The 21,659-nt window shown below is 59.4% G+C and overlaps 1 protein-coding gene across 3 annotated transcripts; it reads right to left on the bottom strand.

The window, feature by feature from the left end:
• Positions 1-241: 241 nt before the first annotated feature.
• ADAR (adenosine deaminase RNA specific) lies at positions 242-19,177 on the bottom strand. Of its 3 annotated transcripts, none has more exons than XM_039849844.1 (15): positions 19,020-19,177; positions 13,664-15,081; positions 11,828-12,011; positions 11,194-11,339; positions 10,484-10,628; positions 10,186-10,376; positions 6,777-6,924; positions 6,402-6,573; positions 6,070-6,163; positions 5,845-5,967; positions 5,494-5,627; positions 3,903-4,085; positions 3,297-3,409; positions 2,896-3,023; positions 242-2,787 (listed from the first exon to the last, which is right to left on the bottom strand). In XM_039849844.1, the coding sequence occupies exons 1-15, from the start codon at positions 19,032-19,034 to the stop codon at positions 2,550-2,552; spliced, it is 3,432 nt and encodes a 1,143-aa protein (XP_039705778.1). In that variant the 5' UTR covers positions 19,035-19,177; the 3' UTR covers positions 242-2,549. The 3 variants fall into 3 exon arrangements, with proteins under 3 accessions (XP_039705778.1, XP_039705779.1, XP_039705780.1); XM_039849845.1 differs by having other exon boundaries at positions 11,266-11,339; XM_039849846.1 differs by lacking the exons at positions 11,194-11,339; positions 11,828-12,011.
• Between the last annotated feature and the right edge of the window lie 2,482 nt (positions 19,178-21,659).

Here is a 21,659-nt window from a genome sequence, read left to right as displayed (position 1 = left end):
TATGTAGTGACATCATCCCAAGGGGCGTTTTCCTGCGCTGGACCTTGAAATCTTGCCTGTCGGGTCTCTGAGAACAAGCTGTTTGAGGGTGGGCTCTGGCAGGGGTGAGGGTACCTGGGATGCCGCACCCCACCCAGACACAAGCTCACCTCCCTCTCCTGAAGCTGTTAGATGCGGCCTGTACTGTCACCAGAAATCTCTCTGCCCCACGCTCACCTCCCCCAAGAACCAAGCCTGCAGATTTCTACCGATTCTGTGAACTTTTTATTTAGAGGAATGTATATTATTAGTTATCAGGGGACACAGAAAAGCAGAATCAAAAAGCAGACGGCAGCCGTCAAGGCCAAGTCCACGCTTGGGCTCTTCCTCATTCTGCTCTTGGAGTCACTGCCAAGACCCCCAAAACCAATAGTCTCTTCCACATGAGTCAAAGAAATAGCTTCAAGCAGTGATGATTTTTACAAGTGATTATTCAAAAATGCACAATTGCCACAGTTCAGACAAATCAACTACAAAGATCATTTAAAAAAAAAGATGAGGGGCAGGGAGAAGGGGGTCCTGCTTATTAAAAACAGAGACTGGACAAGAAAGTGAAGGGGACACCAGGCTGGGGCAGCCTCCTGTCCTGTGTGCCTCGGGTGTGGGGTGTGGCCGTGCAGGGCCCAATACGGGCTTGTTTCCAGGGGACTCCACTTTACTCCAGGGATGCCTCGCTCTACTCCACAAGGCTGCTGGACAAGACTTGGGGTGAGCGGGACGCTGGTCTTCGAGAGCCACGAGCTCCGGGCAAAGGGCTGATGCCCGAGGGGCCCAGAGGGCCACCCTCCAGCTTGAAGAACCACGGAGACCAGTGGCCTGCCTGGCGGGACTGGCTAACATGCCCCCTGCAGAGTCGCAGGACCGGGGTAGGCAGCCCCTCCCGCCGGGGCGGGCAGTTTCCCTACCTGCTCCCCACGATGCTTTGGTTCTGCAAAGACGCCTTAGTGTATGAAACAAACTCGGGGCTTCTCAACTTTGGGGAACAGAAGCTACAAGGACACAGGGGTGAACGTGGGTGCTCCTACTGGAGACGTGGGCAGGCGGTGGCTGACAAGGCTGGAGTCTGCGGGCGGGGGAGGGTAAAGAACCGCGCAGGGCGCCGCCTGCCAAGTTCACGGGTGAAGAGAGGTACCCTCTGGACGAGAGAAGCTGGCTCAGGTCTCGGGGAGGCAGGGCCTCTGTGCTGCTCTTGAGTGTGTCCAGCTGACCGGCCCTCGGCCAGACTGCACGGAGGGGCCCACGCCCTGACCCCGGAGTCAACGTGGGCCTGGGGTGTGAGCCAGGGACCCCCCGCCACGGAATCTGACAACCTGGCCTCTCACCTACAATGGCTGCCATCTGTCAACCCTAAAAAGATTCCCTAACAGGTGGGGAGACCTCAGGTCTGTGACCTGCCCATGAACGACCTTCTGAAGCCACCTGGCAAAACTAAAGCACTTAAATGGAAAATTGTCTGGATCTTAGATCTGTGCGATCACAGGCCACCTGCGGTAGTTAGGAATCGCCGTTTATGGCATTCTTTCAAACACTGCTTTACCCGCGAGCTCGTCCACTCCCCTTGCTGTGGCTGAAGTGAGGTGGGATGGCGACCTGCCCAACGTCATTTTCCACCCTCATTCTTGCCAAATCCTGATTATCTAAGCAGAGACGGCTGGCCGTCCAGCACGCGTCCAGGGCTCCTCCTGCCAGATGGCTGGGGTTCAGCCCTGAGCCCCCTGCAGGACGAGTTCCTAGGAATGCTTGAGGAGGGGAGCCGGGAGCCTAGAGCTACGGCAAGGCATGTCTGCACCCCCAGGGAGTGGTCTGGGTCACCCCTGCAGGGAACACCTCGGCCCCTGCCGAGGGATGCACTTCTGAGCGGCCGCTTCCCCGGCCTCTCGCTCCCCCCAGCTGGCTAAAGTGCAACATCTGAAGGTGACCAGGTGTCGTCTGCCGATTCCGACCACACTGGCATCGGTAACAGCTGACCGCGGTTTTGAACTCCTGCCCCGTGAATGTTCCACCAAATTCTTCGAGTTCGTCTCTTTGCCCTCTTGGAGGAAAAGGAGAAACCTGACCCCAAGGAAGGGATCTCAAAAGGGGGGGCAGAGGGGCCCGCAGACCTACGAAGGAAGCCACCGGTCCCGACACGATTCACAGCGTGGGCTGGAACGACCACCACAGAGGTCAGGGCAGCAAACTGGGAGAGGACACGGAACGACCACCACGGAGCGGGCAGGAAATGGGCTGCAGGGGCCAGTGACGGCTTCCGCTCTGAGTGGGAAGGAGCGAACCCGCCCGTCTTCCTGTGGCTCTCTCCCTGTGCTGGGGAAAGCAGCGGGCCTGGCGGGGCCCGGCCGGCCATTCCCGACGAACGAGGGCGGACGGCAACCCTAAGGTCTTGGTGTCACCAACCGTGGCTCCATGAAAAAGAAGAACGAGCAGGAAAGGAAGAAAAAGGCCCCGTGGCCGACGTGGCGCGGGAGCTGGGCCCCGGCGTGCGCACCCCAGCCCCCCGTGGCCGGCGCGCACTATACTGGGCAGAGGTAGAAGTTCTTCTCCTCCTGGGGCTTGCTGATCCAGTTCCCATAGCCCATGTCCTTCAGGCCCTTCTTGAAGTAGTTCTTGGCTGCCTCGTAGTCACGGGCGGCCTTCTTGGCCTCGCCGTAGGAAAGCTTGAGCAGGTCCCTGCGGCCCCGGAAGGAGCAGAGCTTCTTAAACAGGAGGAAGATGTTCTTCTTGGAGACGCGGGACAGTTCGCTCCGTGGCCTGCAGGACAAAGGCACCCGCTGCCCACCTGGGACAAGAGCAGGTGGGGTGCCGGGCGCGGGCGGACGGGGAGCCCTGGGGAATCTCTCGCTACGCCCCGCTCCTTACCCATCCACTGTGCCCCGGGTCCCGTCCAGGATCTCCAGGTCACAGCCGTCGGCCAAACACCAGTTGACGCTGGTCTCCTTCGTCTTCCCGGACTGCCGTTTGGAGTCGTACACGCTGACTCGGCCAACCTAGGGCACCGGGGGAAAGACGGGGAGCTCAGCGGAGGCCGCGGGAAGCGCGTGCAGGCCCCGACCTCCCCCAGCGTGGACTGCCTGGCCGAGGCCCCAGACACACTAAGCCCACCTCGGTGCAGACCAACCGCAGACTAGAGGGAGGGAGGGAGGGGCGAGTCCCTGGGACGCCAGCGAAGGCCCCTGCCCGCGCTGCGCGCTTTGCTCTGCACACGAGGCCGCGTGACAGGGAGCAGACTGTCGAGGGAGGGCTGGGGAGGGTGGCAGCACCTTGGGGTGGTTGACGGTAAAGGGAGGCTGTAGTCCATCCTCAAATGCACTCCCATCTCTTGTCACACGACAGCAAATGGCACGGGTCAGGTGCCCTTGGCTGAAAAGGTAACCTAGGCAGGAAACAGAAAGACACGCGTTTGCACCCAGTGCTGTCGGAGGCCGAGGGTGGGTATGGGTGTGTGTGGGGGTCTGAGGGCGCAAAACAGTCGTCAAGACACAGACACGGCTCCCTCATTAGGAAGGAGGCACCTCCTGAGTGTGGCTGCCTGGGACACACACGGGGTCATCGAGCACTCGAGCACGGGGTGTGGGTGCCAGGTGAGGCCGTGGGGTCAAGGACACGAGACGCTGTGGTTTCGAGCTGCCGCGGTGCTTTAACTCGTCTTGAAGAGACCCGCCTGGCACGTCCCTACCTGGGCCTGCTGCCTAAGCCACTCCTCCCGCCACGGCACACAGGACACTCGGCGGCAGTCGCCGACCACTGAGCCGGACACACTGAGAGCAGGGACATCACGCTAACGCCTGGCACTGAAGCACACGCTTTGCTGAGATGTGGACGCTAAGACGACGGGCTGGTTCCGGCTCCCAGGGCAGGTCCCTTACCAAGCGTGACAGATTTGAGGTACACGGGCTGCAGGAAGTGGGTCAGCAGCGCCCCTTGCAGGCCGAGCACGTTCCAGCGTAGGATTTTGTCACTACAGGACATGGTACGGAGTCGCTCCCCGAGGCGGATGCCGTCCCACGTGGGCACGATGTCGCTGGACTCCACCGGGATCGTGCCCTCCCCTGTGAGAGACGCAGTCAGACCCCGGCGCCCCCTGGCATGGCTCACACCTGACTCGCGGGCCACGGCCACTCGCCCCCGCGCTCCCCACCCGTTTCACAGCAGCCACCGAGTGCTGGGCGACTGTGGTGCGCAAAACCGAGCGAGATCCTTGTGCTAGAAAATGTGGGGCGCGGGGCAGAAAGGGAACGGAACGGACAGGAAGCAGCGAGCCCACACAGGCGTGGGGGTTCTGGCAGGGGGCGGTGCTGGGCTGTGAGGGGCGTGACCGGAGGGCGCAGGGACACCTCTGGGACAGCGGTGTCAGGGCAGCCGGGACCCGAGGGAGGAGCAGCCGCTGGGTGAGTGTTTCGGACCCGGGGACACCCGGTCTGCTCCTGTGGTGGCTCATTTCTCCCAAATGACAGCTTCACGGAGAGAATTCGCCCGTTTAAAGCATGCGTTTCAGTGACTCTTAGTCCATTCACAGAGGACATTTCGACACCCCCGGAAGAAACCTCCTGCCCCGAGCAGTCGCGCCCCACGGCCCCGCCCCTCGCAACCGCTCGTCTGCTTCCTGTCGCCGTGGACTTGCTTCTTCTGGGCGCGTCACACTAGTGCAGTCACGGCGCACGTGACCTGTGTGCCCAGCACCCACGTCCGGCACACACCCCACTCCTCTTCACGGCCAAGTCCGCCCCATCGTGTGGATTATCTCGTGGTGTCCACCCTCCCGTCACGTCACTCTGCTTTTCGCCACCGTGAGTGGCACTGCCATGGACGTTTCTCTGGACACACACCTCACTTCTCTTGGAGACCCAGGAGTGGGTGGCTGGGCCCAGGGCCACTGTGTTCACACTTGAGGGCTATGGGCGGGGAGGTGACATGACCTGTTCATGTCTGAGGGTCACTCTGGTGACTGTATGATGGCCTGAGGGGGACAGGCGGGGTCGTGAGGGAACAGCGAGGTATGGGAGGGCAGTGGAGGAGGAGCCGGCCGACAAGGCGGAGCGCGGCAGCCAACCGGCTGGGAGGGGGGCCGGGCACGTGGCGCCTCCTGTGGCCTCCTCAGGCTTGGATCTGGGTCACTTCCTTTCACTCTCTCCCCGTCCCCCAGAGATGACCCTACGACCCCCACGGCTGTGGAGGTCCGTGACAGGCGCATGACCCGCAAATGGTATTCCAGCCGGGCTCCCTCCTGAGCTCTAGGCGGTACCCCCACATCACACTGGATGTGGGGAGCCCAACTACCAAATGCAAAATGGAACGCTGACCTTCCTACAGACCTCGCCCCTACCCGGTCCTCTCTCCCTGTGAACAAGACTCTGTTAACCCAGCAACTGATGGCCAAACCCCAGTGGCCACCCTGTGTCCCTGTGACGGGTCTGGGCCTGGCCGCGCCTCTGTGGGGATGCAGGCCGTGTCACTCACCGTTCTCTACCTTGGTGCGGAGCTTGCCTTGCTTGGGGTTCTCGAAGACAGGGTAGTGGCGAGGGTCTGTGCTCTCCACCGCACGGTCACTGCAGGACTTGTCAAAGAGGGCGCCGTCCCCACACGGGGCCGTGCTGCAAGACAGGGGCACCGGTCAGGCGGTCGGGACTTGCTCAGCGGGCACCTCTCGCCAGTCCCCTGGCTCGGAGCCGTCCTGCCGAGGTGACCGGGGCGGGCCACTGCACAGCGGCACGCGCAGGCTGCAGCGGGCCCCGCGGACCAGGGGAGCGTTCGGACGCTGGCCCCACGGCTGGCAGGGCCAGCTCTGGCGACAATGGAGCCCGCACCGACCTGATGTAGAGATGGAAGGACACGGTCTTCTTTATCTGCAGCTTTTCCCCGCCCTTGGCAGGCTCGAAGATGCTGTCCTTCGCGGTCTGGGGGTTGTACTTCATCAACTCGCTGTAGAGAAACCTACGGGAGGAGGGCTCAGGTGACGGCTGGGTCCTGGGGTGGCGGTCGCTTGTCATGACCTCGAGCAGGAGGCCTTCCCGCCGCACACCCCTCCCGGCTCACCTGATGAAGCCTCTGCGAGAGATGATCTCTGCGTGGCAGTCGTTGACGGTCTCGCCCTTGAGGCTCAGCGAGTCCCCCTTCACGCAGCGGTTCCCTGGGGAGGCGTCCACGGCAAGCATGACGTGTCAAAGGGCAGTGGGCGAGGGGTGCTCGCCAGGACCGAGACGGACACGGCCTCGGCTCCCCAGACCCGCCCCGCTCTCCCCTGGGGGGCGAGCATTCCCTCCCCGCCGAGGTCACCGCAGGGACGTGAGGCCTAGCGAGACCCCCGCCTCCTGGCCTGGACCTCGCCCCCAGCGGAGGACGAGGACGAGCTCCCGCACCGCACGGACCTGTCCCCAAGCTGACCACGACACCCAGGTCTTCGGAGTCTTTCTTCATGATGATGGCGGCCAGGATCTTGCGGCCAAGCAGGGAGGGCTGGAAGCTGTTGGTGAGGGCGTTGAAGCACCGGTGGCTGAGCATGGCTATCTGGTCGTGGAAGGTGCTGCCGGTGAGCGGGAGCTATGGGGACAGGGGCCGCGTCAGGGCCACCACGTCTCAGCGCGGGCGGGGACGGTTCACGGGTGGCAGCTTAAAAGCCAACTCCACCCAGACAGGGGTTAGCGGTACCCCCCAGAGGGGCACAAGAGCAGCCGTCCTGTCTCCGGCTGTGCCCCTGGGGCCCGGCAGAGCAGGCGCCCGCTGAGCCCGGCCGCCCCCGTTACCTCCGTGAATCCCATGCGCTCCGCCTTCTCGCTCTCCCCGATCAGGACGCGCAGCGCGGCGTCCGCGGCCTCCTGCTTGCCTTGCTTCTTGCTGTGCGCGCAGACGGCTGGGAACCAGCGACCCCCGACTTTGGCTTGGTAAACGAACCTTCGGGATGAGAGGCAGGGGGTAAAGACCAGCCCCTGACCTGGGCGGCTGTCCAGAGAAAGGCTAGATCTGCCTGAGAGGCGGCCCGTGCGGCCAGCGCACGGCCCCGTCCCCCTCACAGCCGTCTCTGAGGCCACGTCGCCCCGCCTGGGACCTTCACGGATCGTGATGGGATTGCGGCCAGATCACGCATCACTTGGCCTGCTACTCGTGTAACGTTTTCCTCTAAACTGAGTCTTTTAAAATGTAACGTAGTTAAAAAGGAACCTTCGCATCGCCACTGTAGCGGGGAAACCAGTGTGTCACTTGCCGTAGCGTGACGGTGGCTGTCGGACTGAATGCGGGAAGTCACGTTACTGAGTCCTGACTAGACACGTGGCCTGCAGAGGCTCTACGCAATCCCCACGCACGGCTGGAGTCCTCGGCTCTCCAGGGGACACTGGCACAATGTGCGCTGTGTCCCCACAGCCGATCGCACCCGCCTCCCTTCCGCACGTCACCACGGTGCCCTGATCACATGTGCGCAAGTGCATTAAGGGCCAGCAACTCGTTGCACCTGCAGTCTAGTTCCGGACGTCTTAGGTTCTGAGCCAATGACCTGAAGCCCTGGTAGGGGTTTTACGGAAGATTTTACAGACAAGAAAGAGGAAATGGACCGAATCTGGCACGTTTGGGAGGTGACACGCTTGGGGACTCATGGTGAATGGAGGATGCAAACGGGGGACGTGCAGCTGGCAGGAGCCTGTGCCTGTCCTCTCCTGGGGCGTCTAACCCAGGGCGGGCCGCTGTCCAACGCCCCGGGCGCACCCTGCCACAGGGCCGGGCAGGAGGCCCCTCGGCTGAGTGCTCAACACTGGGGCACACGGCTCAGTGCACCGGTCCCTTTATTGTGCTACATGGTCTCACACATCAATGCGGAATAACAAGCCGAGGACAAGCGGTTCACAGAGGAGACACATACGACATACAAACAAGAACAGGTGAATAACCTTACTTACTATTAAATTTAAAAGACAAGATACCATTTTTATGAGCTTTCCTCCTTAGTGACTTCTAAAATTTGAAAACACTGGATACCGTGTGAGTGAAAATTCAAACAGTTAAAAGTATATGATGAAAACTAAGCGCCCCTCCACCAGAAGCCAACGCTGTCACCAGGACTTTTAACCTTTCAAGAAAACGTTCTAAGCACATGCAAGCGCATCTCTCCTTGCTTGTGCGTCAGGAACATACCTGAGATCATGCCACACAGATGCGCCTCACTCTTTCATAGCTGTATAGTATTCGTTGTGCTTGACCAGTCTCAAATGACAGAACTTGAGACCATTTCAAGTCTCGTGCCATCAGAAAAAAGCACTGAAACCTGTACCCGTCAGGTGCAGTGTGCACACGCTCCTGAAGGTGGCGTTGCCAGGTCCGAGGCACCGGCCTCTGGGCTAAATGATCGTCAGCTGCACCGCTGCTGCCCAGGGACTGGCGAAGTGTCGATGAAATTACCTAGCGAGGCTGAGCACCTTTTGTTTACTGATAATTGTTTTTCTCTTTTCTGTGACTGTACAGTTCATGTGCTTTGTCTATTTTCCTATTAGATCTGAAAACCCCTTTTATAGTAAAGAAATAGCTAACGATTCCAGAATAGCGTTCGATAGCATGATACCGGCTTCCACGCCCCCCTCCCGACTCCAGCAGGTGGGTCTACGTTCAACATTACGTTGGCTGCCGGCGTTGACGTCGGATGTGTATTTTCATCACATGAACGAAGGCGGCTCCCAACCGTCTCTATCTTATTAACTGACTGGTTTTTAAAATCTGAACGGATGTTGAATTTTACAGAACGCCTCTTTGGGACCCCTGGAGGTGACCGTGTGGCTTGTCTCCTTTGCTCTATGATACAGTAAATCAGAGTGACGAACAGCCGGAAGTAGACGAACCTTCGCTCTGCGCTGAGACACCGACCCCACAAAGGTAAAACCACTGAAAATGCCCTGCTGGTCACAGTGCAGGGGAAAAACATTCTTACGTATTTTTTGGTGAAAGCATAAACTGGTATAATCTCGCTTGAGGAAAATTTGGCAACATTTACTGAAATTTTAAATGCACGTAAACATGTTATTTACTGCAGCATTTTTATAATAGCTAAAGTTTGGAAATGATCCAAGCATTCATCGATGGGCTGGTGAGATAAATCACAGTAAACCCATGACATGGGAACACTGTACTTTACAGCTATATCCAAAAAATATAAAACAATACGGAAACGCTCCAAGATCAAACTGTTACATGCACAGGGCAAGCTGGAGATCAACAGATACATGGCACGTCTGTGTAACAAGAGGGTACTGCGAATGGATATATAACAACACGGTTACCACACGGTGGTGTGTTGGGGTGTGTGTGCGCATGTGTGAGCCGGGCCAAAGGGAGAATGGATGAGAATGAGCTTCTCGTTTTTTATTTTTGAATAATACTTTTCATTTTTGGATAGCCTATTACCTATAAAAAAAAACCTTTAACGTGCATGACCCATGGCCCAGAAATTCCACTCTGGATAATTTATGCTACAGACGAGTTTGCCCATCTAAGCAAGGACATGTAGTACAAGGATATTTACTGCGGGAGTGCTTTTAATAGTTAAGACCAAAACCAGCCCCCCGTGTCCCTGGGAGCTGGTAAATAAATTACGTATGAGTGGGGCTTTAAGGGTCGGGCATTCTTTCTGGTAGACACATGGGAGATTGTTTCGGAGAAGCCCTTTTGTATCTCTGGATCAAAAGAAACAGTTTTAAAACTGTAAGTATCTACTCGATGACACATAATGACGGAAGGCCTGCATGAGCTGCTCTGTGATGCTCTCTGAGACACACTGGTAAGTAAAGGGGTCAAGAAATAGAAAAGGATATATGATGTACACTTATTTTTGTTTAAGACCAAAAAGAATGGAAGGCGTGCTAATATATGCATGGAAATTTCCAGAAGGACTCAAGAAACTAGAAGTCTGAGATAGAAATGAGACAATTCACTGCATGCTTTTTAGATGAGCCTGGATGGTTTTCTATGTAAGGTAGTGCTTTGCAAATTAAAATTAGTAAAAAAAAAAGGACCACACTCGCTGGGTTCGTAACTGTGTTCTCAGGTGGCCGATCGAGCATCCTGTGGGAGGCCTGGGAGACACAGTCACTCACAGCTAACACCCCCCTCCCCGCCACGGCCGTGGGCCATCCCCGCCTGTGACACAGGCTGTCGTCAGGACCCAGCACTCACTTGGGCTCGTGTGGCGGTCCGGACTGGTCGACCAGCTTGAACTCGGCGGCAAAGCCGTGGGAGCGGGCGTACTCCAGCAGGCCGCCCACGGGGTTGGCGTTCAGGTACCTGACAAGCTCGCCAACCCGCCGGACCTTGCTGGGCACCGCGGACTCCAGGCTGTCAAACGGCTCCGAGCTGGCACTTCCGGGCTGCGGAGAGTTAGCCAAACACAGAGGGACCGTGACACTTAGGGAAGCCGAGGGACTCATGGACCACCCTGAGCCGCCTTGCTGCAGAACAGGCAGGAAGGGCCCACCTGGTTCTCGGAGGGCGACAAGTCGGTCGCCTCCCCGTGCAGGGCCTTCATGGCTTCCTCGGCCGCCATCTGCTTCGCCGCCTTCTTGCTGGGGGCACTTGCGGTGGGGAAAGTATGGGTCCCCATGGCAACGCAGTACTGGAACCTGACGGGGGGACGAGAGGAGGGTTAAAACGGCTTTGGCAGCGCTGGTTCACCTAGCCTTTGTCAGGCCGCCATCTTTCACGGCTTGGGACTTCCTGGCACACAGCGCCTCTGTGCCTTGGCTCATGCAGTCACCTTTGCCTTGAAGAGCTGGTGCCTTTCCCCTCCTCCTGCCCCATCTCTCCAGCCGGGCTGACCCCTACTCAGCACTTAAGCGTCAGCCTAGCTCCACCTCCTCCAGGAGCCCTCCTCTGACGGGCAGGTCTGCAGGGCCTCAGGGCGGCTTCTCGGGCATGACCCAGTCCTGCACGGGCCTGTCCCACCACTGGCAACCTCCGAGCCGCGCGTCTCCCTAGTGCTCGGTCCCTGCTTCGCCCTCAGAGTCCTAGTCCCAGACTCTCTGCCGCACAAGCAGCAACCGTGCCCGCCGGGGCCCCGCCTTCCATACTGAAAACAGGGGTGACTGCTTTGTGAGACCGTCTGCCATCTCTGAGGCGGCAAGGAGGACGTGTGTCTCTCTCTCTTTCGAGAAAACCTCAGCAGAGATACGTGACACAAGGATGTACTTGGGGTCATGGGCAGGGCCTTCTCTGGATATGAGGCGGAATTCACAGGAGCTCCCCAGCTTGTGCACACACTCAAGCAATGTAGTGACGGGGTTCTTCCCAGAAAAGGGAGTTGCTGAAGGGGCGGTGGGCTGGGGCTCTGCAGTCTGGAGAAAATGAGACAAGGGGGAAAAAAACACAAACAAACAGCTAAGAAAACACTGGCCACGGCAGCGAGGAAGGGGCTGGGAGGGGTCTCTGGCCAACCGCGTGCCAGGGCTGGCTTCTCCAAGGGAGGGGGCTGAGGGAATTGTCTAAGCCTTGCAGGAAGGGCAGCTATCTTAAAGTTCTGGGTGTCTTTAAGTATCTGCCGAGAGAGGAAAGTGGACTTGACGGTCTTTAAGGACTGTTGTGACTCCGAAATTCTGTAAGTCTAGGAGGCGGCGGCGGGGTGGGGGGAAGGAGGGGCAAGAAGGAGCTGGTCTGAGGAGGGGAGAAAAGGAACCGAGGCGGGGGGGGGGGGGGCTGGGGGAAAAGCCGCTGACTCTGGGACAAGGACCGGCGGCCAGGCCCAGCCTGCTTCCCCCAGGGCCGGGTGGCATTCGGACCCTTGGCTGACGTGGGGAGGGGCTGACCCCACGCGCCGCACACCCACCTTCTCGGACTCTCTCTCTGTGGGACAGTAGTGCGACTCTTCCGGTCTCCCACTGTCCTTGGCTCTAGCTTCCTCAAGCAGAATCGTCATGGCCTTCATGGCTGCGTCCTGCTTGGCCACTTTCTTGCTCCCAGCTTCAGCTGGGGGAAACTCTCGGCCACTGATGACAACTTGGAATTTAAATCTTGATGGAAAGTGATTAGATGTGTGAACACTAGTCTAGGCCTCCCTTCTGCCCTCTCCACAGAGAGCCTCCCCTGGAGCTGCTGCTACGCTAAGGGGCCTTGTGACTTGTAGAGGAGACGGAGGGTAGCCGAGGGACCCCTGTCCCTTTGGAGGCTCAGCCTGTCCCCTACGTTTGGAAACAAGGCAGCCAGTGACTCTCCCCCCACAGCTCACTAGAGCATCCCAGCCACAGGCGGCATGAAACTAGGCCGGGGAAACCCGCTAACTCCTAGCCGTGGACTGAGACAGTCTGCACGCAAACGAGCTAAAACGCCTTCGCAGCTCGTTAGCAAGCGGGAAGCCTTCCTCCTAAAGCAACTGAGGTGGGCGGGCGAAGGCTCCGGCGGTGCGGCCTCACACGCCCCGGGCGCCTATGGGGTTGGGCACCTGCCCCTCCGCGGCCTGTTTTGGCCCCCACCTGCCCACGGAGACACACCGCTCTATGGTCTGCTTTCAGTCGTTCTAAAGCTCGGTCTGTCTGAAGCCTGAGATGACAGGAATTTCCCCTCGTTATGCAGAAAACCAAAAAGCATTTGTTCGGGGCCTCTGGACCGAGAGCTCAGACCTCCTCTGTGCGAGCTTTCCAACTCGCCCAGCTCTTTGCTCAATCTGGGATTTCACTTAGAAAAGTAGGTCACATTTCTGATTTCCTGGGTCTTCGGAAACATGCGAACATGGCATCGACGTTTCTTACAGCTGGAGTCCAAAGAGAGGTTAACCACAAGCCCCACGCGGGGCGGGACGGAGGGAAGAGGGGGCAGTGACAGCCATCCAGTGTCTCCCCACTCTGGGCCCGGCCCGGACATGCCCCCTTCATTTAACAGCTCTCCTGCAACGTGTCTCTGCGTCATGAAGACGGTCACAATGAAGAGTAAGGGGCAAGCGGGGAGCCCTCGCCCTTAGAACCAGCCTAGGTTAGAACCAAGGTCAGGGGTCCTCTCCTCCGCCCCACGGGCGTGCGCTCTCGCTGGGGTGCGCAGCCAGGCAGCTTCTGGGGGTTCGGCTCTCTGCCAGGCCCTTTGGTAGCTCTTTCTGGGCCCACCTGTCCTCCTCAGTCTGTCCGCTGGCCTGTGGGAGCCTGGCCAGCTGAGTGAGGTGATTTCTGACTCCACGGCTTAGGGGTGGCAGTGAGGGGCTGCCCTGCCACCTGTGCAGAGGTCTGTGGTAGCGCCACCCCGGACAGGCCGGCAGCATGCGTGCCGCACACTGTCCCTTCCCTGCAGGAGTGGAGGGCGGGGGGGTCCACTGCTGTGTCCACCCGCCGCCCGCCTGCCCCAGCCCGTACCTGTGCCTCTGGGGGCTCGGTGCCGGGAAAGGGGGATGGCACATGGAACGGGGTGGGAAGGGAGTCCCGTCCTCGTTACCTCTGGCTTTAGGAGGCCGGCATGACACTGGCGCACGAAATCATCATCCCCGGGAAGCTTTGCTTTAGTCAACAGGGTCCCTCCCTAATCCCCTCCAGCTCAGCCAAGATTCTGGCTGGTCCGAGGGCTACTCTCCCTGCTCACGACCTGGACGGGGGCCAACAGGGAGTGCCGGCCACCCGGCGGCGGGGGAGGGGGACGCGACGGGGGCTGCCACGCGCACCGCCCGGCCCGGCCCGGCCCTTACCGAGGCTCGTGGGGCGGCCCGCTCTGCTCCAGCAGGTTGAACTCGCAGCTCTGGCTGGCGAACTGCGCGTACTCCAGCAGCCCGCTCACGGGGTTCTTCAGCTGGCACTCCGTCAGCTTCCTGTAGGGCGAGCACCGCGGCCAGCCGTGGCTGTAGAAGGACGGCATCTCCATGATGGCCCGGAACTCGCCTGGGGCCGCGCGGATGCTGTTCAGGTCGTCCGGGATGTCGTCGGTGGCCCACTGGCCGTTTTCAAAGTCCACATAGCCTGCTCTGGAGGGGCCGTTGTCGTGAACGGGGGGTTTCGGCGTTACTGGCTCCGGCGTCACGACCTCCGGCCTGCTTTCCAGCTTGAGGACCAGTCCCTGTCCATTCTTCGCTTCGGGGGCCGCCGCGCTGTCCGAGGCCTCTGGCACAGCTGAGTTACAGTGCGGGGGCTCCACGCTTCTTTTGGTCTCGGGGACGGCGGCTTGAGTGGTTTCGGGAACACTGTTCACGTTCCTCTTGATCTGTATCCTCTCTCGCTTCTTGTCAGTCAAATACCATATGGGAGGGGTTGTCCCTTGCCTGTAGACGTCCCCCTGCCTTTCCAAGTCGATCAGTACGGCACTGACATCCCGGGCCTTCGTGAGGCCAATGTTTTTAGCCAAATTCAGGGCGGAGGAGCTGAACGCATGAAACAGGTACTCGCAGATTCTCTCCTTGATCTCGGCCATATCCAAAGGCTCGGGAGGGCCTTCCACACCAGACGTGGGGTTTCTGTCTTCAGTTTCTAAACTGAGGTCTGAGACTGGGGCTTCCCGGCTCCAGCTGTCTGCTGTCGCTGCCTGGCCGTGCTGGTCCCAAGCCTGAGCCGAGACAGCGGCTCTCCACAAGGGGGGCGTCCCCACCTCCCGGAGCAGCCTGCCCTTCTTTGCCAGAGAGTATAAGACGCTATTGACTTCCTTCTTTGAGGCCTGGAGCCTCCTGGCCAGATCATGTGCTGTGATGGCCTTCCCTGCGCCGAGCTCCTGCAAGAGCTCTAAGACCCTTTGTTCCTGCTCCTGGCTGATGTACAGCTCCTGGAGGCGTGCGGAAAGCGTATCAACACCTCTCCATGGCCGGGTCTTGCCACGTGGGCACAGAGGCCGGAATCCCCTCTGGAAAGCCTGACTTCTGAGAGGCACAGGCCTGGGGACACCCCAGCTCTCCTGCTGCCTGCCTCTGGCAGGTGGTCCTGGAAACCTTGGCCAGAGTCCAGGGAAGTACGGTGGCAGTGATGGTGTCTGTTTTCCAATTAGAGGCGCTTCTGGGAGCTGCCCCTTGAGAAATTCTATTTGCTGGAGCTGGAAACTATTAGGATAAGCACCCAGCCCTTTCTGCTGGTGTCCGAGCTCGTAGCCTGGGAACGGACCGGGGTATCTGCTGAGGAAACACCCCTGCAGAATGGAAGATGGAAAGAAAGTGATCAGGGCTGCGGTGACAGGCAGGGCCCTGTGGGAGGGGTCGCCCCCGCCTCCTGACGGCAGGGCGGTGGGTGAGACCGGGGCTGGTGACTCGGCGAGGGTGGCCTGCCCACCTCGTCAGCACCGCCTGGGGACCCGCCGAAGTGCGGAGAGTTGCAGTAGGCAGAACACTGAGCTCCCGGGAGCCCACGGGGTTCTGACACTCCGGTGTGGCCTCGCCAGCCACCTAACTCGTTCTTTTCCCTTCGGCAGATTTTTAGGGAGCTGAGAACGAATCTTTGTACTCACGGAAACAACTCAGAAAAACAAATAAATGTTGTTTTGTTTTAAAAAGAAACAAAAACAGAACAATAACCTAAGAGGTCAGAGGCAACAGGGAACCAGAGAACAGAGCGCAGCACAGCCGCCCACCCCACCTCCAACGTCATCCTCCGGACGATCAGAACGGAAGGACGTAAGTGGAAGCCCAGCCCTCCGAGGCTGTGACACGGGGAGCCCCCACCCGGGGAGGGGCACTCTCCCTGGGTGGCGGGGTGGGCTGGGGTACCCCTGGGATGGGGCTGTCGGAAAACGTTTTGCTGCCTTCCTGGGGCCGAAGGGCCTGCGTGGTGAGGGCCTCAGCCGGGAACGCCATTTCCTCGTGCCTGACCCGTCTGACCTTCTGAAGGGCGGGGCCTGCAGGCAGCTGTGCCCTCCTGCAGGAACGCCAGCCTTCTCCCCTCCACGGCCCCTGTCGCGACCAGGCGCCGAGCGCTCCTGCCCCCTGCTCATGGTGCCCTGGCTGCCGAGTCCCCGATGACCAGCGGCTCCTCCGGCCGGGGCCACCACCAAACCTCAAGCCCTGAAATCCTTTCCAGCGGGCAACTTTTCATGGAAAGGGCCGGACGGGTCTTCCATCGTAGCGCAGAGGCCACCACCCGTCACCCGGCACTCACAGGTAGGCAGAGGGCAGCGCTTTGCTGACTCCGGCTCTCTGCTGAGGCGACTTCCCCAGTTTGTGTCATCTACAGCTTCTTGACCCACGGGACCCCGCTGTGGCTGTGGCCAGCTCGTCCCGCCTGTCCCCGTTCTGGCCCCACAACCTCCTCATCCAGCCTGGGTGTCACGGCTGGTCACCTGCACCCAGGCCCATTGTCCCCTTTCCTATTCCAGGGCTCCCGCGTGGTGTCGGGGAAGGACGCTGCCTCCGGCTGAGGGGCCTCATAAGCTCTTCCTCTGGGACGTGGGCGGTTCAGCTCACGCACTGGTTCTGTGCGGGGCAAACTACCCTTTAAAAACTCCCCTCCTACGGTGCGGGGACACAGCTCCAAAGGCCCCCGCTCACCTCGCTTCCCCTCGTCTGCCCCCGTCCCTTTCGGCCCCCCAGGTCGGTGTGAGGGCCTCTCCCTCCCCCAGGTGGCCTTCATCCACCCCCAGAACCTAAGCGCACCCTCTTAAGAGGCCGCGCTCGAATCTACTATCTCCAGCCGCCACCTTGTGCGGAAGCGTTTAAGACTTCACCTTCCGACGGCCAAGACGGTCTGTCCACTGAGATACCCACCCGGCCATCAGCTCAGAGGCCACGCATTCCAACCAAACTAATCGCCGCCCTCAGCCCCGTGGCTTCTGCTGCTGCTCTTATCACTGCTGCCGGCGCCGGCCTCCTCTGAGCCGTTAAGGCTCGAACCTGAACTTCCGTGCTGGCCGGCCTTCCGCCCGGTCTCTCACCTCTGACCTTGGCTGCCCGCTCCTCTTCCCTCCGACCGTGCCCTCTGCAGTTCCAGCCCCCCATCGCCTCTCGACTGGGCCACCGCTGCCAGAGCCTCTGGCCTTTCCATCTCTCTACATTCCAATCCAATGGGCCTGCGTCTGCCTCTGCTGTCACCTGCTGCAGGTCTGACTTTTTCCCGACAGATCTCCTTAAATGCCGCCTTCTCTGGGGGATTTCTCCCGACTCGCATCTCCCCGGCGCAGGTGCACTGGGCTCCTCTCTATCCCACTCCGGACGCCCCCTACTCGGCGCCTCCTACGCCCCTAACTTCACCCGATTGCAGCTACTGATTTTTTTTAGCAGCACGCACAGATTATAGTTTATCTGAAAAGTGACGAACAAGTATTAGGTGCCCTAGAAATTATACTCAAGTCTCCACTCCCAACATTCCCCAGGAAGGATGGATGGGGGGTGGCAGTCGACTCCACAGTAAGCCCCCGGGGCACAAGGACTACGCTTCGGTTACCTGCACCCCCAGCGCCCAAGGCAGCACCTGGCAGGGTCGATCCTGAGCCAGCTTTTGCTGAAGTGAGGACGGCATGGACAAGGCACCCCAAGACACCCCAAGACACACAGCCCCCCATCTCTTTTCCTGCTTTCCTGCTGCGCACAGCCCCTCCCCCGCCACACTGCCAGGGCTGAGGGGTGTGTGCGCTGAGTGAGAGCCAGCTTGCCAGGCTGAGTTATGGGGACCTCGGGGCTTTCCCGCTAGCTCTTTGAGTGACTTGGTAAAAAAACTTTCTTGCAGAGTGACTAAAGTCAGTTCCCAGCTGAACGCTTTCTAGATTTCAACTGCTACTCGGCGGCCAGCACCCGCAAAACATTTGAATTCCCGTCTACACGAGAGTCGAGTAAATCGTGACACATTCACGCCACGAGAGAGCACTCACGGGTAAAACAGTGCTGCGACCTAGTTAAACGCCCCGGGAGAGCACCGAGGAATAACGTCCAACAGCGACAACACAAAAACAGGCCGCAGAGGAACACGTCCGTGCGCTGAAGCAGGGGACAGCCACGAACCCGTGCGGGCTGTGTGTGCGGCGAGCGCGGAGCACACGCTCGTCTGATAGCAATCTCAGGGCCAGATTCGAGGGAGAGTATTAATTACTTCTTTACACGCCCCCTGGGCTGCCCTAAAAGCAGAGGGAAACCACCACCTGAGAACAGCCCCCGGAGCGCCAGCGGATGCGGCTGAGTGCAGGAAAGTGGGGGCCCAGGCCCGGCCGTCACCCCCAAACACTCCACATCGCCTCCTGCATACCAAGCCAGTGGACACCCACTGCCCCGCGAAGCTTCGCTTCCATCTGTAGTTCATGCATTTAGGGTCAAGACATGAGCCCACCGTGGCCACGTGGGCTCTAATGGGAAATATGCTTGGAGGCGTGAAAATGCTTTTCCTTCAAGTCGGGTGTCCCTCATCCTTTTAAAGGAGACACACCCCTATAAAAATGTACATGTGCATGTGTATGGATATATGTCTCTTAAAAAATGGACGCAAGTGTACGTACGGTAAAGCTTATTCTTTTTCATCTATAACTGTGAGCTCCGACACGGAGTCAAGGCTCGCTGGCTGTCTCCCACCCCCATGACCGAGATGCAGAGCCTTGCGCTCCCCAGAACGTTTCTCGGCTCTTTGCAGTCCAGGCCTCCGCCCCGGCCGGCCGGCGGCCACAGGTGTGCTCTTTGTCCCAGAATGGCACGGGGACAGACTCAGAGGCACTTCTGCTGCGGGCTGCGCGCACAGCCGGCCCTTCCGCTTTCCGCCAAGCGACAGTTCAGTGTCTGGACGAAACCCCTTTTGCTTATGTCGCCGCCTGCTAAAGAACATTCGGGTTTTCCCAGTTTTTGGCAATAACGAGGAGCTGCCAGAAAGTGTTCCCTCGGGTCAAGAAGGGGTCTGCTTTCCGCGAAGTCTCCAGGAAGTGGAAAAGCGCCGACGGGAGAGGGTTAAGTGACGTCCAAGCGGGGCCGGGGCGGGGCGCCGCTGGTCCCCCAGAAAGGGAGGGCGCCCCGCCTTGCCCGGGGCTCGGGCTCTCCCCCCATCGCATCGCCCCGTGCTGTGCACTCGCGGCGCAGGCTTGTCGCACACCTGTCGCTGTCACACCGAACGCAGGCGCGAGTGGGGCGGCGGGGCGGAGCTCTGGGCCCGGCTGCCGCTTACCTGTCTCGGCTCCATGGCGCCCGCGAGGCATGTCCCGGCAGCGCGGCGACCGTCCCCAGGCGCCACCCGCCCCGCGCGGGCCGTGGCTCCGGGCCTGGCCTTCCGCTCAGCCGTGGCCTCCGCGGGGACTGCAGGACACCGCCGCAGGAAACGGCGGGCCGGTGGGCGGGGCCGCGGCGCGGGGTTTTCTCTTTCGTTTCTCGGGAAGGACCGCCCCGGAGGCTGGGAGGCGGGGCGGGGCCGGTGCCAGGTGCGTCCGGATCCGCCTGTCCCCGCCCCCTCCGCGGCCCCTGAAGGCGCGCGTTCCTCGGAGAACCCATGGGGACGGAGCGCCCCGTCGCCTTCCCCGGCCCCCCAGGGGAACAGGGGGTGAAGTGACGCGAGACGAGGACGCCCGAGAAGCCCAGCCCTGGAGCAGGGCCGGGGCGCTGTTCTCTGTCGCCTAGGTGCGGCAGCAACGTGACCGTGTGTCTCTAACGTGCAAAGCGGGTGGGGTGGGGGAGGGGGCCAGATCTCTCCAAATGACTCACGTCCCCACTGTGCACTACTGACTCATACTCCTGGGATATTAAAAACCGACTCGAACAGGCGATAGCCAGTAAAACGCGAGACAGTAACGGCGGTGAACAATTTAGGGACGACGCCGCACAACCGTCCCATCCACCGGAGCAAGGGCGAGGCCCTTCACCGGGACACCCCCTATCTTCACAACTCCACCAGGCAGGCATGAGCCCCAACACGAGGTGCGGCCCGGCTTTGCAGGTCTGGCTGCGGAAAACTCACTCCGTTCGTCGCTACTTCGCACTCGCTCAGGTTACACCGCAACTCTCCAAAACGTCACTTCTGTCGTCTCCAGGGAAAGCTTTTCAATTGATTGCCTGACCAGGCTTATGTGCCTGCACTGCTTCATTCGAGGGGTCTAGGAAAAGCCCCTAGAGCGTTTCACTAGTGCTCGCGGCCCCCTCCCCGTCACCTGTGAGAAATTTCTTTCTTGGTTAATTTCAATTTCAGCCTACTGCTGTTGAGACTTACAAGGCAGGCCCTCTTCAGCACTGTCGCCAGCTGACGTCCTTCCTCCACTGTCCTCTTACCCCACTCACCCCACCAGCCACCCCAGACTTCACGTTTGGTGCAGGCTGTTTTCTCCCTCCGTGCCTGTGCACAGTGCCATCCCCTGGCCTAGAATGTACTTCCGCCACTGCTTCTGGTGAAACAGGCTTGTGAAATCTGCTTGCAGTGTGACCTCCCAGGGAGCCTTGCCCGCTCTGGGCCGGGCAGTGGGTGTAGTGTGTGATTCCTCGTTCAGGCTTCTCCATCACCCTGGATTTGGCCTGCTAGAGCTCTTTCAACCTCTTCTGAAAATGCCACACCCAATCATTTAGCACAGCTTCACTAAGCACCCAATACGTGCCAGATGTGTGCTAGGTACCAGGGCACAAGCATCTTCGGCTGACAGCCTGGAGGGGAAGACGATGCTTCAGCATTCGTCACAGGCTTCTGAGTTTACGTTTATGTTTCTGCCTTTAGAGCTGTGAGGTCTTCCCCCGGGGGTGGGAATGTGGGCTGTACCTCCCCACAGCCCCTGCAATGGTGACCTTCAAGGGGTGGTCTGTTGACTGAATAACAGACTGTATGGCAAGAAAAATGGCGGGCAAAACAGTGGCACAGGAACTTAATTTCGCACGAGGAAATGAAAACATCAATGAGCAGTCTCATCCCGTGGGGCACGCGCGCCGAGGCCACTGTGAGTCCCTGCCCCCCGCCAGACAGGCCGCGCTGAACAGCGGGTCGGGCCAGAGCGGGGCAAGGGCTCCCGTCACCTCAGGAAACCGGTTCAGCGTTATCTAGGAAAGGCGTGAGTGTTCACACCCTACGATCCAGCAAGGCCGCTCCGAGAGCTCGACAGGGTACGAGTTCGTTGCTGCGCTATTCCCGACAGCTGGCAAACCGGAAACAACCTGAACGGCTGTCAAAAGTAAAATAAATAAATGGTGGCACGCGTCTACGACAGAATACTACATAGTGACAACAATGAAAGAACTAGGACCACAGGCGACGAGATGGGTAATTATCGAGACACAATACTGAACGGCAGAAGCCGCGTACCTACCACATGGTTCCATTTACATACGGTCCCAAACCAGGCAAAAGACAGGATGCTGGTTACCTCTGGGGGTGACGTGGGGGTCGGCCGGGAAGGAATGTTCTGAGTACTGATGACGCTCCAGTTCTTGAGTGATGGCCACATGTATGTCACTCTCCAACAGTTCGTCAGGTGACTCACTTACGCTTTATGCTTCTACATGCAAGTGTCACAATTTTAAAACTCCCTGTAACGATTCCAGCCTATCTTCCCATGTTCTATTTTCCACTTAAGTCAAATGAATTATGCCTTATCTCTGCTTTCTTGCCTTTGGACTAAATCGTCCCATGGCATTTAATCCGTCTACGAGAATGTTCCAGAAAAGCCTTATCACAACTATTATGGAGGGGAAAGTGCTTGGCTGCTGCCTCTGTCCCTTTAGCTCTAAGGGAGGTGGCACCGGCGAGGCAGAAAGGGGAACCATGTTTCCGAGGCAGAGGGTCAGTCTGTGCCTTGGAGGAAGACCTACCCTTGTCATGTAATCTGAGCAGCTCAAG

The sequence above is a fragment of the Pteropus medius genome, unplaced genomic scaffold, assembly GCF_902729225.1.
Source record: "Pteropus medius unplaced genomic scaffold, Ma_sr-lr_union100, whole genome shotgun sequence".
Classification (NCBI taxonomy): domain Eukaryota; kingdom Metazoa; phylum Chordata; class Mammalia; order Chiroptera; family Pteropodidae; genus Pteropus; species Pteropus medius.
Note: the sequence above shows the minus strand (reverse complement) of the source record. Positions and strands in the feature narration are given on the sequence as shown.

What these genes read in the sequence shown, in the direction of transcription:
- ADAR (XM_039849844.1), bottom strand. An exon ending in CCGCACCAAGGTAGAGAACG is followed by an intron (nt 4,086 to 5,493) that starts GTGAGTGACACG and finishes CGTCTCTCACAG; the next exon opens with GGGAGGGCACGATCCCGGTG. An exon ending in ACCCGGGGCACAGTGGATGG is followed by an intron (nt 2,788 to 2,895) that starts GTAAGGAGCGGG and finishes TTTGTCCTGCAG; the next exon opens with GCCACGGAGCGAACTGTCCC.